The 14,206-nt window shown below is 38.9% G+C and overlaps 1 protein-coding gene across 8 annotated transcripts in view; it reads right to left on the bottom strand.

The window, feature by feature from the left end:
• Positions 1–2,714: 2,714 nt before the first annotated feature.
• Positions 2,715–14,206, bottom strand: part of ehbp1l1a (EH domain binding protein 1-like 1a) — a 53,515-nt gene continuing 42,023 nt past the window's right edge. For all 8 annotated transcript variants that reach the window (XM_027283877.1, XM_027283879.1, XM_027283878.1 and 5 more), the window contains 10 exons: positions 10,453–10,619; positions 10,276–10,324; positions 9,673–10,173; positions 9,530–9,581; positions 9,320–9,363; positions 8,947–9,058; positions 7,911–8,010; positions 7,470–7,543; positions 5,164–5,278; positions 2,715–4,453 (listed from right to left, as the gene is read on the bottom strand). In XM_027283877.1, coding sequence (XP_027139678.1) covers positions 4,360–4,453; positions 5,164–5,278; positions 7,470–7,543; positions 7,911–8,010; positions 8,947–9,058; positions 9,320–9,363; positions 9,530–9,581; positions 9,673–10,173; positions 10,276–10,324; positions 10,453–10,619 — 1,308 coding nt within the window. In that variant the 3' untranslated portion in view covers positions 2,715–4,359. The remainder of the gene's footprint in view (positions 4,454–5,163; positions 5,279–7,469; positions 7,544–7,910; positions 8,011–8,946; positions 9,059–9,319; positions 9,364–9,529; positions 9,582–9,672; positions 10,174–10,275; positions 10,325–10,452; positions 10,620–14,206) is intronic.

The following is a 14,206-nucleotide window of genomic DNA, read 5'->3' as shown; positions in this document are numbered from 1 at the left end:
CTGTGATACTATGTCAAAGCTGTGCTGCATGACAATACATTTCAAAATGTATCAAAAAAAACAAACACTTTATGTTATATTTATATTATATTAGGGTGTTTGTAAGAAGTAAGTTCATTAAAAGATGCTTTTTAACATTATGACCATTATACATATATAATGTAATATATATATTACACATTAAGTTAATAGATGCATAGTAAATATGTAAAAATCAAACTCAGTTCAATAATAAACATTTAAAATAAGTGAATTGGGTTTTTCTTAATTGTAAACTGTGAACAGGGTTCTTATAAAAATGGTAAAACTATACACATTAATATGCGTTAATAATACTACAGTGGATAATAGCATCATAAACATGTTTACTGTAAAACCGTAGGACATGTTGTCAGAATATCTTAGCACTTTGTTATAGAACAGTTTTAAAGTTCTGTTGATGTTTTATGAATCACTTAAAAGCAAGTAAATATATAAATGAATATATAATTAATACGTAAATATAAATAGAGGAAATGTATGTATGTACACATACCACTGTTTGTATGTAGAAACTACTAGATTTGATATATATAACACTGTTGGCTGGTGTTTGTTTGTTTTTCTTTGTTGTCCCATTCAGGATCTCTGAAAATTTCAGATGACTTGTTACAGCGTCACTTTATTTTCAGTTCTGTGTAAATTAACAGATGAAACATTTTTGTTCAGCTAACATGACATGCTGCTGTTCTTGCTCAATACTCGGAAATATTTTTAAATGTGCACTCACCATCAAAGTTTAAGATTTTGAAATACTTTGAAACTTTTAATCATGATGAATATGCTGAAAAACGTTCATCAGAAAGACTCTGGCTGTCACAGGGTAAAACCACAGCCTGGGGTCTGACACCATGACTTCCCCAAATCTGACTCATTATCCCTAAAATAGAAAAGAAATGTATCATCGAAACAAGGAATGAATCATTGTTTAGAAAAAGCTAAATAATCATTAGCTCAAACTCAAAAAGTGCTGAAGGCGCGTCATCTGGTGGGATTGTACGAGGTGAGGTTGGAGATGTGGACAGGATTCTGTTTGGAAAATCAAAGCGTGGAGGAGAATTTACTGCTCACTGTTGTATATATGTTTGTGTATCTATGAATTGCACTCACACAGATACTATACTGTGTGCCACATGTCAATAATAACACCAACACATGAACTATACCATAATCCCACTGCTACAAATCAAACACTAAATCTTGGTAATTAAACTCATAAATATTAAAGCAGGAACAGAAATAATGAGTGAAGCTACAGAAACAAATTACTAGAATGCTAGTAAAGCTAAAATTCAACAGCCAGGGGACATTTGAAACGTCTTAAAACCTGACAGGTTTGTTTGAATTGATCTGATTTAACTACTGAAAGGACGGGATGCTGTACAGCCATGCAGAGTATTGTCTACAAAATGTACTAATGTAGTTTAATGTATTTCTATCATCTGCAAAGTAACTCAGCAAAGTAAAAAATAAATAATGTAGTTCAAAATGTTCAATGTTTCTTTTTGAAACCTAGTGAATCAGACCTACACACATCTGGAAACCTGACAAACCATGTGGACACCAGAACATGTGATTCCAACAGCATGCACTCCTCCACTCATCCCAAAGCTGTTTGGGCTGTTTGGTGGGGTTGTGGTCAAGACTTCTGTGCAGAAGGTCTGTAGCTAAAATTTTAGAGGTGAGATCACAAGTCCAGGGCAGCACAGTGGTAAGTGGTTGGGTGGATGGATTCAGTCTTTTCTTGAGCTGAATGTGTCTTAAAACCAGGACATTGACTTTACCCAACACTGAGATACTGACTTAGTATTTGCACACCGTGTACGAGAAGTTTAGTTTCAAACCAAATGAAGATGCAATTTTAAAAAAAAAAGCCCAATGTCTGTACTTCTTGAGAAGAATGAATATGTGCACAGTGATGACTCTGATCTGTAGACATTTCATTGAGTCTGTTCTGTCCTTCTGTATGGTCTCATGCTTTGGGAAGCTCAATCCGGCCAATAAGAATATGCTTAGCTGGCTTGTCAAAGTGGCCAGTAAAGTTTATTGGGATGAGTCAGATATGAATACAGTGGACAAGACCTCTGTATCCTCAGTGGCATGACCCAGCTGTGCAGAGCAGTCAAGTTCCTCCAGGCACAAAGACTGGAGGGACAAAATAAAATATTAAAAATATATAATACATATGTTGTAAGATAAGGAAGGAACAGAAGAACTCAAACCAAATGTACAAAATGAATTGGTATGTAGGTGACCCTTCACTGTTGCACAGTATTCCCAATCAGATTTGCAACCTAATTTAATCAAACTCAAACACATAAGTGTTCACACACCTGGAACTCTCATGAGACGGGCAGTCACACAGAGCAGCTGTGCAATAAATCAGATGATCTGCGGTTGATCTCCGGCTCATCCAGTCTGCATGTCGAACTGTCCTTGAGCAACATACTGAACCCCAAATTGCTGTTGAAGGCTGCCCCATAGGTGTGTGAATGGGTATGAATGGTTAGCTCCTCAAACTGATGAGCAGTTGGTTTCTTGCATGGCAGCTAATGCCATCAGTGTATAAATATATATAATATTCTGGTAAATCCTTCATGGATTCATAGATAGAAAGATAGAAATATAATATTATATACATGATAATAATTATGAATAAAACTGCACAAGATATGTAAAGGCATTCAAATCTTTTGTATTTTCCAAACTTTACAGATAGTGCAAATGTTACAGAAAAACCACAAAATAAAAGCATCAACAATCCTTTGAGAGCTGCTACAACCAGCAGTTTATGGCAACATGAGAACTGCAAACACACACACACACACACACACACACACACACACACATACACACAGACACGAGAAAACCTCTCAAAACAGAACGTCCCTGTACTGAAGTCCACACACGAAATTTTTCAGTGCAAACACGAGGAGGAAGCATCCGTTCATTCTTGGAAGAGATGGAAGCTCAAATGTTAATATTGTGCTAAAGATATGGCTTTTATCATGCATAGACACTCACATCTTCACCTTTCAAAGTTATTCTCCACAATATTTCAAAAACTTGAAGAGTAAGGAAAATAAAGGATGTGATCCACTGAATGTGTTTCAATACATACACTGAAAACCAGAAAAAGAAATCTTACTGCACATGTGCATGTCACGGTCATGAATATGAATGCAGCCTAGTCAAATGCTACAATAATGAGGGCTATAAGCTTTGGGTAAAATCCAAACCAACATATGTGTGGCTGCTTCTCCAGCTGATATGTCGTCAATGAATAAATAGTCAAACTTTAAGTCAGAAGTCTCAGAGCGTCTTCATCCCATCTGCTCCACTGGAGAAGTGATCACACAATATGAAATCAGACTACGGTACATTAGATTGAACTTTAAAAATAAAGCAAACAACAAAAACAATTCCAATGGACGGAGGGTTGAAATATTTTTTTGTCTGTGACAGTCGGTTCTAATGTAACTCATCCTACAGTAAGGCCACTGTGGTAATTCCTCAAAGACTAGACCAGTATTTGTTATTGTACACAAAACGTTTAGTTGACTTTGACTTTAACCACAAACACATTGGCTTTAACTATGACCAATCATTGCATAAGCTTAACCTAGCAGTTTTTCAACCACAATCACGTCATTCCTGAACCTCATACCACGATCAAGCAGGTTTTTTTAAGCCTGGACTTAAAAATAACTAAACCTCACCCATTTACTTTTGGTTTTGGTTCTCAGCAGGTCTGGTCCAAACATATGAGCACTGCCCTTAACAAACCAACACACTGGTCAGACTTGGTCTCTCCTGGTTCTGGCAGCTCATATCTGTACCAAACATTTCCAGTCTCACACACTTTACGTTCACGATGTGTAACAAAAGTCACTAAAAAACACACACAGCACAGAAACTGCAAAGCAAACAATCAGTCCTGTCCAGTTTGATAAATAAACGATAGATTTGAATTTGTAGAAATGACACGCCCACTTCAGATCTTTGGCCATAAAACGCAGCTGAGTACCACATTTTAAGACAGATAAAAATAACAGAGCCCAAACATAGCTGACATTTTTCTGAACCTCACTCTGGTTTTGGACCACCTCAGTCTTTTTTGGAAACACACTGCCACCTCTCATTGGTTCAGTGTGTTCTCTTCCTTGGATCAGCTGTGTTGATGGCCCCTTGCCTCTGACTTAACACCGCACCCATCAATCAAAAAGGACCAAACATCCCATCGTCCTGGTCTTGGTTTTGTCCTGACCCACATTCTTTCGGACAGGTGACCCAGTGTTTGATGGCTGGAGATTGATAGAATCATTGCATCAGACACTTTTCTTTCTGCTGCTTAGCATACTTCCTCCTGCGCTGCTCCAGACCTCGTTCCAGGCGCTCGTCCTCCTCCAGAGCTCTGAGGACAAACAGAGAGTCAGTCGTCCGTCCATCACACACACACACTGAACTACACGTCAACACCTTATCTACACTTGTGTGTGTACAGTATGTCTGCTGTAAAACTATACTAATAGTTGAGTTTAGTTTCTCTTTTCTAACTGTACTTCTGCTCTTGTTGTTTTTATCTATGTTCATCTTTAGAAAATAATAGATACTTTATTGATTCCTTGTTGTGTCAATTTGACATTGTTATGATTTGATGTCTTCACTGTTCTCTTGTATTGTGTTTTTTTTTAAATCTCATTTGTCATGTAAAGTGTTGTTGAGTCTGTTAATTAAACTGTGGTAGTGACTGCACACTTATATGTGATCAAACATATTTAATTAACACTGATTATTTTATAATTAGAACAGTTTATCTGACTATCCTGACACCCTCATTATTATTATTGTTATATTATTATCATCATTTGCTGTACAGGACAAACATGGTACATGATGTGCTGCATGTAGCTGGTTGAGCAGCATCACACTATACTGCCATCTAGTGGCAAATTAGCCATAAAATCTAATCTTAATGAAAAAATATTTTGTTTTGGTTTCAGTTTAACGACGTTAACCCAGACATCATGGTTAATAAATATGTCAGTGTAAGCATGAAGCAGGACAGTTGTAGAGCCAGAAGCAGGCAAAGACTTTATGACCAGCACAGTGACTGTGTCTCACCCTCTCTCCTTGGCGTCTATATTGTGGACCAGTTCGTCTCGCTGGTTGACCAGTGAAACCAGCTCCTGCAGCAGCAGCTGCTCTCTGTGTTTATGAGCCTGACTCTTCTGCCACTCTGCAGCACAAAGACGACAGAGAGACACAAAAGAGGACTGAGAAGGAAGAGAACTTTCTGGAATACAAGAATGTGTAGTATAAAATTGTATGCATTTATGTCGTAGTATAGACAAAATGTGACTTTTAACGTTTTAAGTTTGATGTCATTATGATATGTTTGAGCACAAACTGCACAGTGAGACATGTATTCATTCGTTTAATGTGTGAAAAGTATTGATATTTTTTTTTAAAACGTGTTAATCAAGGTTTGAAGAACTGTACTGCACCAAGTAGTATGTAATGATTGTTACAACACATTGTGATGATTGTTATGGTACTTACTGAACCACTTTCAAAATTGAAATGCAGTACACAGAAACTATAATCTATATAAACGGTGTACTACTGGTGTGTAACTTTAATGGTGTAAATCCCTCAAGTGAAAAGAAAAAGGGTACTCAGCTTTGTGCTGAAAAAATGTGCAAACATTTGACACCATTATGTTATTGGATTGGATGAAAGATGAAAAGTGATTTGTGATGTTTTAAGAGGAGAAATCAGTCTATCCATGGGAGACTCCTTGTTTGTCTGTGAAGATAATAAAGCTTATCTGCAGCTAACTTTGATGAATCCTGTGTGTTTTTTGAAGATTGATACAGTTTGACAGATTGGTGTTGAAGTTACTTGGTTTCTGACAAGAATCAAGCCTTCTTTTCTGGTCTGATACCTCAAATGGAAAGCGATAGTGAAGGATAACAGCTTAACCAAGGTGGCAACATCAGGAGTTCAAGCTGTATTTGATTGGTTTATGCTCATTACTGACATCACAACTATTTATTGTGTTTATTTAATATCTTGGTGGTAAATGCTTATAATTATAATTATACTGACAGAAAACTACCTACACATTCACACTGACCAGTGTGCAAAAAACAGGGAGTGTTAGAGAGTCTCTCTATGACTGCATCACTAAATAATCAGAATTAATAAATCAGAATAATCAGAATCATTTAAAATGGTTGCAGAAAATATCCTAATATAAACAGATGTTTATGGATGTTTGCTTACAATTACAAAGGTTGGAAAATGGCACGATCTAACAGTTCTACCTGTGGTGGGCTACATAAAGGGTTACTGTATATGGATGATTATGGATTTTAAAACATTAACATAGCATTACATTACATTTACATGTAGTCATTTATCTGACGCTTTTATCCAAAGCGACTCACAGAGAAGGGAAACAGTCATGGTACAGTGTGATAAGAAAGTGTTAGTGCAGCAGTAAGTGCTGTGACAATTCATAAAGGGGTAGATTTATCATGTCCAGTTGTTGACAGTGTCGGAGAAGAGGTCCTCTCTGAAGAGCTGGAGGTCTTCAGGAGTTAAAGAGGGACACTCCTGATCTGGTAGGACATTCCTAACATATAGTTGCATAAGGGCGTTCAAGTAGGTTAGTGCAGAACCAGACACTACTTTGTAGTCAGTGTCAGAGATTTGAATTTAATGCGGGCTGCTACAGGTAGCCAGTGGAGCTCGACGAGCAGCGATGAGGAGAAGGTAACGTGACCTTCTGGATTGATTATAGCAGCAAACAATCATTCACTGTGTAAAGATATGGTGAAGTAACTGCATCTTGGGCACAGAATAAAGCCACACTCTCACAGTTCGAAGTGTAATCCAGTCAGTGCTTAGTTTATATAGATAGTCCAGCTGTCCATTTGATTCCCTCCCTGTGAAAATGCTGGCTTTCACCAGTGTTTCTTTTCTCATCTCTGAGGGTTTATTTTTACCAATCAACAGTCAACGATTGTTAGAAAAATGGAAAGACAATGATCTGTGAGGTGAAATGTTTTTGTCCTGTTTCTTTTGGTCTGAGATGCTGGTGCTTTAGTGAGGCATACAACAACAGTGAATGTTGTATATAGAATTTAAACATGTCTAACTGCAGGCTGTTAAAACAACCACATACTGCATGTTTGGGGTATCGTGCACATCAAACCTATTTAGTGATACAGTACCCATCCTATGAGTATCAACCACTCCACCACTTCTTTGGCAGACTTAAAAAACAAGTATAAGAGTTTCTCTTTATTCACTGCAATGATTTCATATCATGTTGTCAAACAAAGCCACCACAGTCTGTCATGGACTGTTCTGGAGTGTTGTTGAAGCAGTAAATGTCCAGTAATAGTGAGTGAGAGTCCTACCTTCCATTGCCATCATGTCACTCAGCTCTTTCTTTAACAGCTCAAATCTTCTTTCTAAGTCTTGTTCCTCGAGCCTGTCAGTCACAAGAGAAGCATCACAGGATGTGTGACATCTGAGCTGAGTTTGTTGTCACTCGTTTCAACAAGAAAAGAGGTGGCGGTCGTTTCTTTACTCGCTTTTTGACCAAACAAATCAAATCTTAACTCATGGTCTACTTATTATTGTTTTATCACATCAAGTTCAGCTTTAAGGAGGCTCTGAATATAAAGATTTGAACTTAATTAAGGTGCAATCAGCAGCTTTCTAGATAGAATTTATTATTTCTACGCCTAAGTTAGCGTGTTGGCTGACTAAACCTTGTGGTGAGATTATTTTGTCAGTTGTAACATCTACAGTTTACACTGTGTGTTATGAGGAGTGTTGTGTCATGGATGTCTCACAGCAGCTGCAGATGATCCTGCCTCCTGATCAGAGCGTTCTTCTTGTTGACCAGCGTGAACCATTCCTGAATGAGCCTCTCCTCCTCTATCTTGTCACTGCCTGCAGGACAGAATCACATTATCATGATTCCTCTGTCACTTACAGTCTTTCTGTATATGTGGGCTCTTGGTGTTATGGGGTGAAGAGGGTTAGGATTTGGTTTCAGTGATACATTTCATGTGTCTTATACTCATAACCCAAAATGAATAATCTGTGCCTTTGAAATACAAATTTGCATCCCTAAATTGAATCATTTGTACAAATGACAATTTCAGGCAAATTATTAAAACAGGTGATCTTAAAAATCTGAGGATCATTTGGCAGAAAGACCTAGAATGTGATTTGAGTCAGGAGGGTTGGTTAAATATTTGATCAAATAAAGGGAAACACATGAAATTTATTCAGTATAAGATAATTCATAGATTTTATTTTACTCCTTCAAAACTAGATTGAACAGCTTAATAGGAAATAATGTATGTTGGAAATGTCAGAGTGAAATTGGGATATTTCTACTTGTTAAACTGGTGTACACATTTTGGAAGAAAGTTTTGGAACATGTGAGGAAATGGTGGGCGTGGCGGTAACTGTATCACCAAGACAAAACAAGAAGATTATTAGGGGACCAAACAGAAGTGCCAAATATATCTAAATATGAACAGGGGTTTTAAAAGTCGGGATGGTGACAGCTGCTCAGATTCTTAGATTATGGAATAGTACAGTCTCCATATGTTAAAAAATGGATGGAAATTATGTCAGAAGTTGCATCATACTGTATGAACGCATGTTGACTAGAATTAACAATGAAGATATATATAAGAGATATGGTGTTGAATGTTTATTCTGGTCGGTTTGCTGTAGGCCTTTGTATACATGGTTGTATTTTGGATCTACTGTCTGTTGATGCTGATGTCTGTCTGTTTTCAAGTTTGATTTTATGTTTGCGTGTATGAATAAATAAAAACTTCAATGACAAAAAAAAGACTTGACTGATCTTACCTGTTTCCATTAGTTGTCGGAGTTTTCTCTCCACCACACCTGCTCTGTTATCAACATGGTTTTGTTCCGCCTCTAGGGCTTCTATCTGATTCAGCACATACTGGCTGGGGTCCTGGATGCATTAACACACAACACACACAATTACCTTTAACAATAATCTATTTTTGATACAAACTGGAACAGAAATGGTATGCATGTGACAAATCAGCAGAACTCCAAATTCAAACAGACACTGAAGTCCGCAGATTTAAAAACAGTAACAGTAAAACAAACAGTTTTGTACAGATTGTAAAGCCCTCTGAGGCAAATGTATTTTGTGACTTTGGGCTATACAAATAAAATTGATTTGATTTGATTTGAGTTTCTGACTGACCTGGCCTTCTGCTCTTGCCTCTTCAACCACTGCCTCTGTTCTCTCTGTGAGACAAACAGAAATTAACTATATCACCTGTATAAGTGAAACAATGCCTAATAACATTAATTTTAAAAACATTCCATATCATCATGTCTTAATAAAGTCAACAGAGAACAAGACCAGCTTTAGAAAAGGTGGATACATGAAGTCAGTGGTGAGACAACGAACCAGTTTCTGATTTCCTCCTCGCAGTTACACTGTCTTCTTGCCCTGCAACAACCTGCACACCAAAAGTTGCCTCATATATCACAGATCACAGAGAAAAAGGTAATGGTGACAATTAAAAAGGATAAATTAAGAAGGCATCATACCACTGATATGTCTCCTTCATCTAAAGACCCACTTCTCCGCTGTGACCTACGCTTCTTAACCAGATCAGCATCTTTGACATGAGAGAAACCCGACTTGGACAGAAAATGACTCCTTGGTGGTGCCACTGGGGCCCCACCTGCCCCAGCAGCCTGGAGTCGTTTGGTTCTGGGAGGTGGAACCACACTGGACTGACTTTCCTTCTCTGCTGTGCTAACAGTACCATTCGTCTCAAGACTTATACCCTCCTCCTGGAGCCTCTGGGCGCAGTAGCGAACTGTCGCCTCAGGGTCGTCTTGGCACTCCCGGTCCCCAGCTACTGCATAGCTGGACTCGCTGCTGTCCTTTTCTATGTGAAGCACACTGAGCTCCTGGCCTGTGAAATGGGTGCGGATCTGGTTGAGGTAGGTCATGACAATGAGGCGGTCAGGCACTGCTAGCATGACCATGTCTGAAGGCTCTATCAACCTGGAAATGCCAAGTTCTGCAAAGCCATCAAAGGCCTGCAAAAAACAGATGGATCAGATTAGGAATTATCAACAGACACATGAAAAATTAAGTTATAATTGTGCTATGTTGGTAACAGATGACCACTTGTTAATCACCTTTTTGTTGTTGCGCTTGATGTCGTACGGGTCCAGCATTTCAAAATTACTACACATAAAAAGAAAAAGACAAATTAAACACAGAGCAGTGCATGCATTAGGGCCTAAGGGAGGAAGAGAATATCTTAAACTTCTTTATCTTCTATCTGTAGACCAACTACTTCAAGTGTAACTTACATTTTTTCTGGGTAGAAGTGATGTAAGATGGCACAAAAGGCGAGGCCATTCCTCCAGGAGGTGCTGAAGTTGGTGATCTTCACTCCCTTGTGACCCTGTGTGACTTCCTGACACCATTCCAGTAGAGACTGACTGGATGTCACTAAGCTGGGACTGGCCACAAGGTTCTAGAACGCACACAATAACAATATTGGGGAATACTGTAATATAAATCATATTTAAAGGACCAGGGTGGAGGATTTATGACTTTCTCCATAAGAACAGTTTATTTTCAGTCAGGATTTAGAGTGCATCATAGCACAGAGACCGCACTAGTCAAAGTTACAAATGACCTCCTAATGGCATCAGACAAAGGACTCATCTCTGTACTTGTCCTGTTAGATCTTAGTGCCGCATTTGACACTGTTACGTGTATATGTTTTTGTTTCTCTCTCTCCTTCCTCCCTTTGTCCTTCAGGTGAGAAAGGGAGGATTAGCTGCCACCTGTGGGCTCCAGAAGAGCTGGGGATAGGTTCACCCTCCAGTCACTTGCCCAAGCAGAGACGGAGGACACCTTTTGTTGCTCTCTCTCTCTCTCTCTCTCTCTCTGTCTGTCTTTGCTGGTTGATTGACTGATGCTCTGTGAATGTTTGTGGTGGGGGGATAGAACTGAGGTAAGGCTGGGGTACCCTGTACATTCGTGCACACAGAAAGTAATTGTTCTCACTAGGTTATGGGTTGTTGCCTCTGGTGTATTTTTATTCTTTTCAGATATTTTGGTAGACCAGATAGTCAGGCCTTTTGTTTGTTCTTTTTGTTGCTCCCAGAGAAGGTTAGGCTAGGCCCTGTTTTTATGTACTTTCCCCCCACATGTTTCAAAACCTACATTTGTTGTTCACCTTTTCCATTTAAAAATGGAAAATAAATATCCTTTTTGACTGCCTCCTGTCTTCCCTGAGTTGTTTCGTTGTTGTCAGAGTTATTGTTTCTGCTTATAAAAGGAAACGTAACAGACACCATTGACCATCAAATTCTTTTACAGAGACTGGAACATCAAATTGGCATCACAGGAACCGCCCTAAGTTGGTTTAAGTTGTATTTCTTAGATCGATCTCAGTTTGTTCACGTCAATGATGAATCCTCCATGCATACCAAAGTTTGTCATGGAGTCCCACAAGGTTCTGCACTAGGACCACTTCTATTTAGTTTATATATGCTTCTGTGGAGGGGGGGTGTGGTGCATCAGCTGCAGGAGAGAGGTGTGGAGAGGGCTGTCTAATCACTCTCTCCCTCTTTTCCAACACAGTAGCATGCTGGACCAGAAAAGGAAGCAGTAGGGGCAAAGTCAAGACAGCAGACGGCAGCGAGAGGCCTGCGAACGGCTGCAGTGTGGGACAAATTTGTGGCTTAAAGCAAAATCAATAAAAAAAACTCTTAAGAACAGGCTTTAGACTCTGACTGTTTGTGCTGAGAGAACCCATAGTGGCAGTAAGCCTGTCACAGCTTCCTTTAGGGAATATTATTAGGAATCACTCTATTAATTTTCATTGTTATGCTGACGACACCCAACTATATTAATCAATCAAGCCTGATGAAACCAATCAGTTAAACTCCAAGAATGCCTAAAGGATATAAAAAGTTGGATAACCTACAATTTTCTGATGTTAAATTCAGACAAAACTGAAGTTCTTGTAATTGGACCCAAACACCTCAGAAACTCTCTTTCTAGAGACTTAGTTACTTTAGATGGGATCACCCTGGCCTCCAGCTCCACTGTAAAGAATCTTGGAGTTGTTTTTGATCAGGATTTGTCCTTTAACGTCCACATAAAACAAATTTCGAGGACTGCATTCTTCCACTTACGTAACATCGCTAAAATCAGACGCATTGTCTCTCAGGCGGATGCAGAAAAACTAGTCCACGCATTTGTTACTTCAAGGCTGGACTATTGTAACTCTTTGTTATCAGGCTGCTCCAATAAGTCTCTGAGGACTTTGCAGTTAATTCAGAATGCTGCTGCACGTGTTCTGACAGGAACCAAGATCAGAGATCACATCTCTCCCATTTTGGCTTCCTTGCATTGGCTCCCTATTAAATCTAGAATAGAATTTAAATTCTTCTCCTTACTTATAAAGCTCTTCATGGTCAGGCACCATCATATCTAAAAGAGCTCATAATACCTTACTACCCCTCTAGAAAACTGCGCTCTCAGAATGCTGGGTTCCTTGTGGTTCCTATAGTTTCCAAAAGGAGGGAGGCAAACCTTTTAAGAGTAGACTTAAGACTTTCCTTTTTGATAAAGCCTATAGTTAGGGCTGGCTCAGGTCATCTCTTAGTTATGCTGCCATAGGACTAGACTGCCGGGGGACTCTCTCTCTCTCTCTCTCTCTCTCTCACCATCTGTAAACATACATATCTCATTGATGCATGTTACTAACTAAACTTCTTCCCCAGAGTTTCTGTGCTCTATCATCCAGCACAATTCATTGTCATTTTGTCAGTCATTGTAATTATACAATATGTTTGTGTTGATTTGTTCTGTACACGTGACATCTATTGCACGTCTGTCCGTCCTGGGAGAGGGATTCCTCCTCTGTGGCTCTTCCTGAGGTTTCTTCCGCATTTTTTCTCTGTTAAAGGTTTTTTGTGGGCAAGTTTTTCCTCACTTGAACCGAGGGTCTAAGGACAGAGGGTGTCACTCCCTGTACAGATTGTAAAGCCCTCCGAGTCAAATGTACTATGTACTTTGTGACTTTGGGCTATACAAATAAAATTTGATTTGATTTGATTTGATTTGATCTAGTGGCAGGCACGGACTGATAATCTGGCATACCGTGCATTTGCCCGGTGGGCCGACGTGCTATTTGGGCCGATAAGTCCCGGAATTTATTTATTTATTTATTTTTTAAATATTGGACTGACCGGCCCATAACCAGTAGATCGCACAGCCCAAACACACTGTTTAACCAAAAAAAAAAAAAAAAGGCTGCGCAAAACTTTGTTTCCTTACCACCGGCCCTTACACGCTGACTGACAGGGGGCCGGCCCAATCATATCATGAAACACCTCCCCTCTTTGGCTTGGTGCGCCGGTGTGCAGTTTGTTGATAGGTGCGACGTTATCAGTTAGAGATGAAGAGAAAATGCAAAGGTGGCAGATGCTGCGAAGTGTTTTTAAAGTGCTTTTAAAAATTATATAATTTTGTCCATGTTATGTGAATGCAGCTGCAGGTATCTGTACATTCCAGTAATTCTAGCCTAGGCATATTTAAAGCCACCACCACTCACCAAAAATGTGAGTGAAAAGTAAAGAGTTAGCACTCTCAATTTCTTTGTTCAACTAGTAGTCCTAGGGTGAGCTCTTTAGGCCTGGAAAACAATGGGCTGTTTTATGTAGCTAGGTGGCTAAAGACAATGTAAGTTAGCCTACAATGAAAGAAAATAACACTTTTTAAAATGACATAATTTTGTTCATTGCTAGTGTTATGTCAGTGCAGCTGTGTTTGTTTACCAGAGAATCCAATAATTCTGGACCTGACTGCATCTTTATGTAAATTTATAAAAATAAAAAAAAGTCACCCCACAGATCTGATCCATCATTTCTCATCACTATTCTTTCTCTTTCTCTTTTCTTCCTCCCTGAAACACATAGGCACACCTAATAGGATGCATGCTGCCTTCAGATTCATTACTGTGATTGAGTGGTGCAGTGTATTAAATAGTACTATTATAGTAGTAGTATAGTGTTAATAAATGACAAGTTTGGAAGTATTTAA

The sequence above is a fragment of the Larimichthys crocea genome, chromosome XI, assembly GCF_000972845.2.
Source record: "Larimichthys crocea isolate SSNF chromosome XI, L_crocea_2.0, whole genome shotgun sequence".
In the NCBI taxonomy this organism is placed as follows: domain Eukaryota; kingdom Metazoa; phylum Chordata; class Actinopteri; family Sciaenidae; genus Larimichthys; species Larimichthys crocea.
Note: the sequence above shows the minus strand (reverse complement) of the source record. Positions and strands in the feature narration are given on the sequence as shown.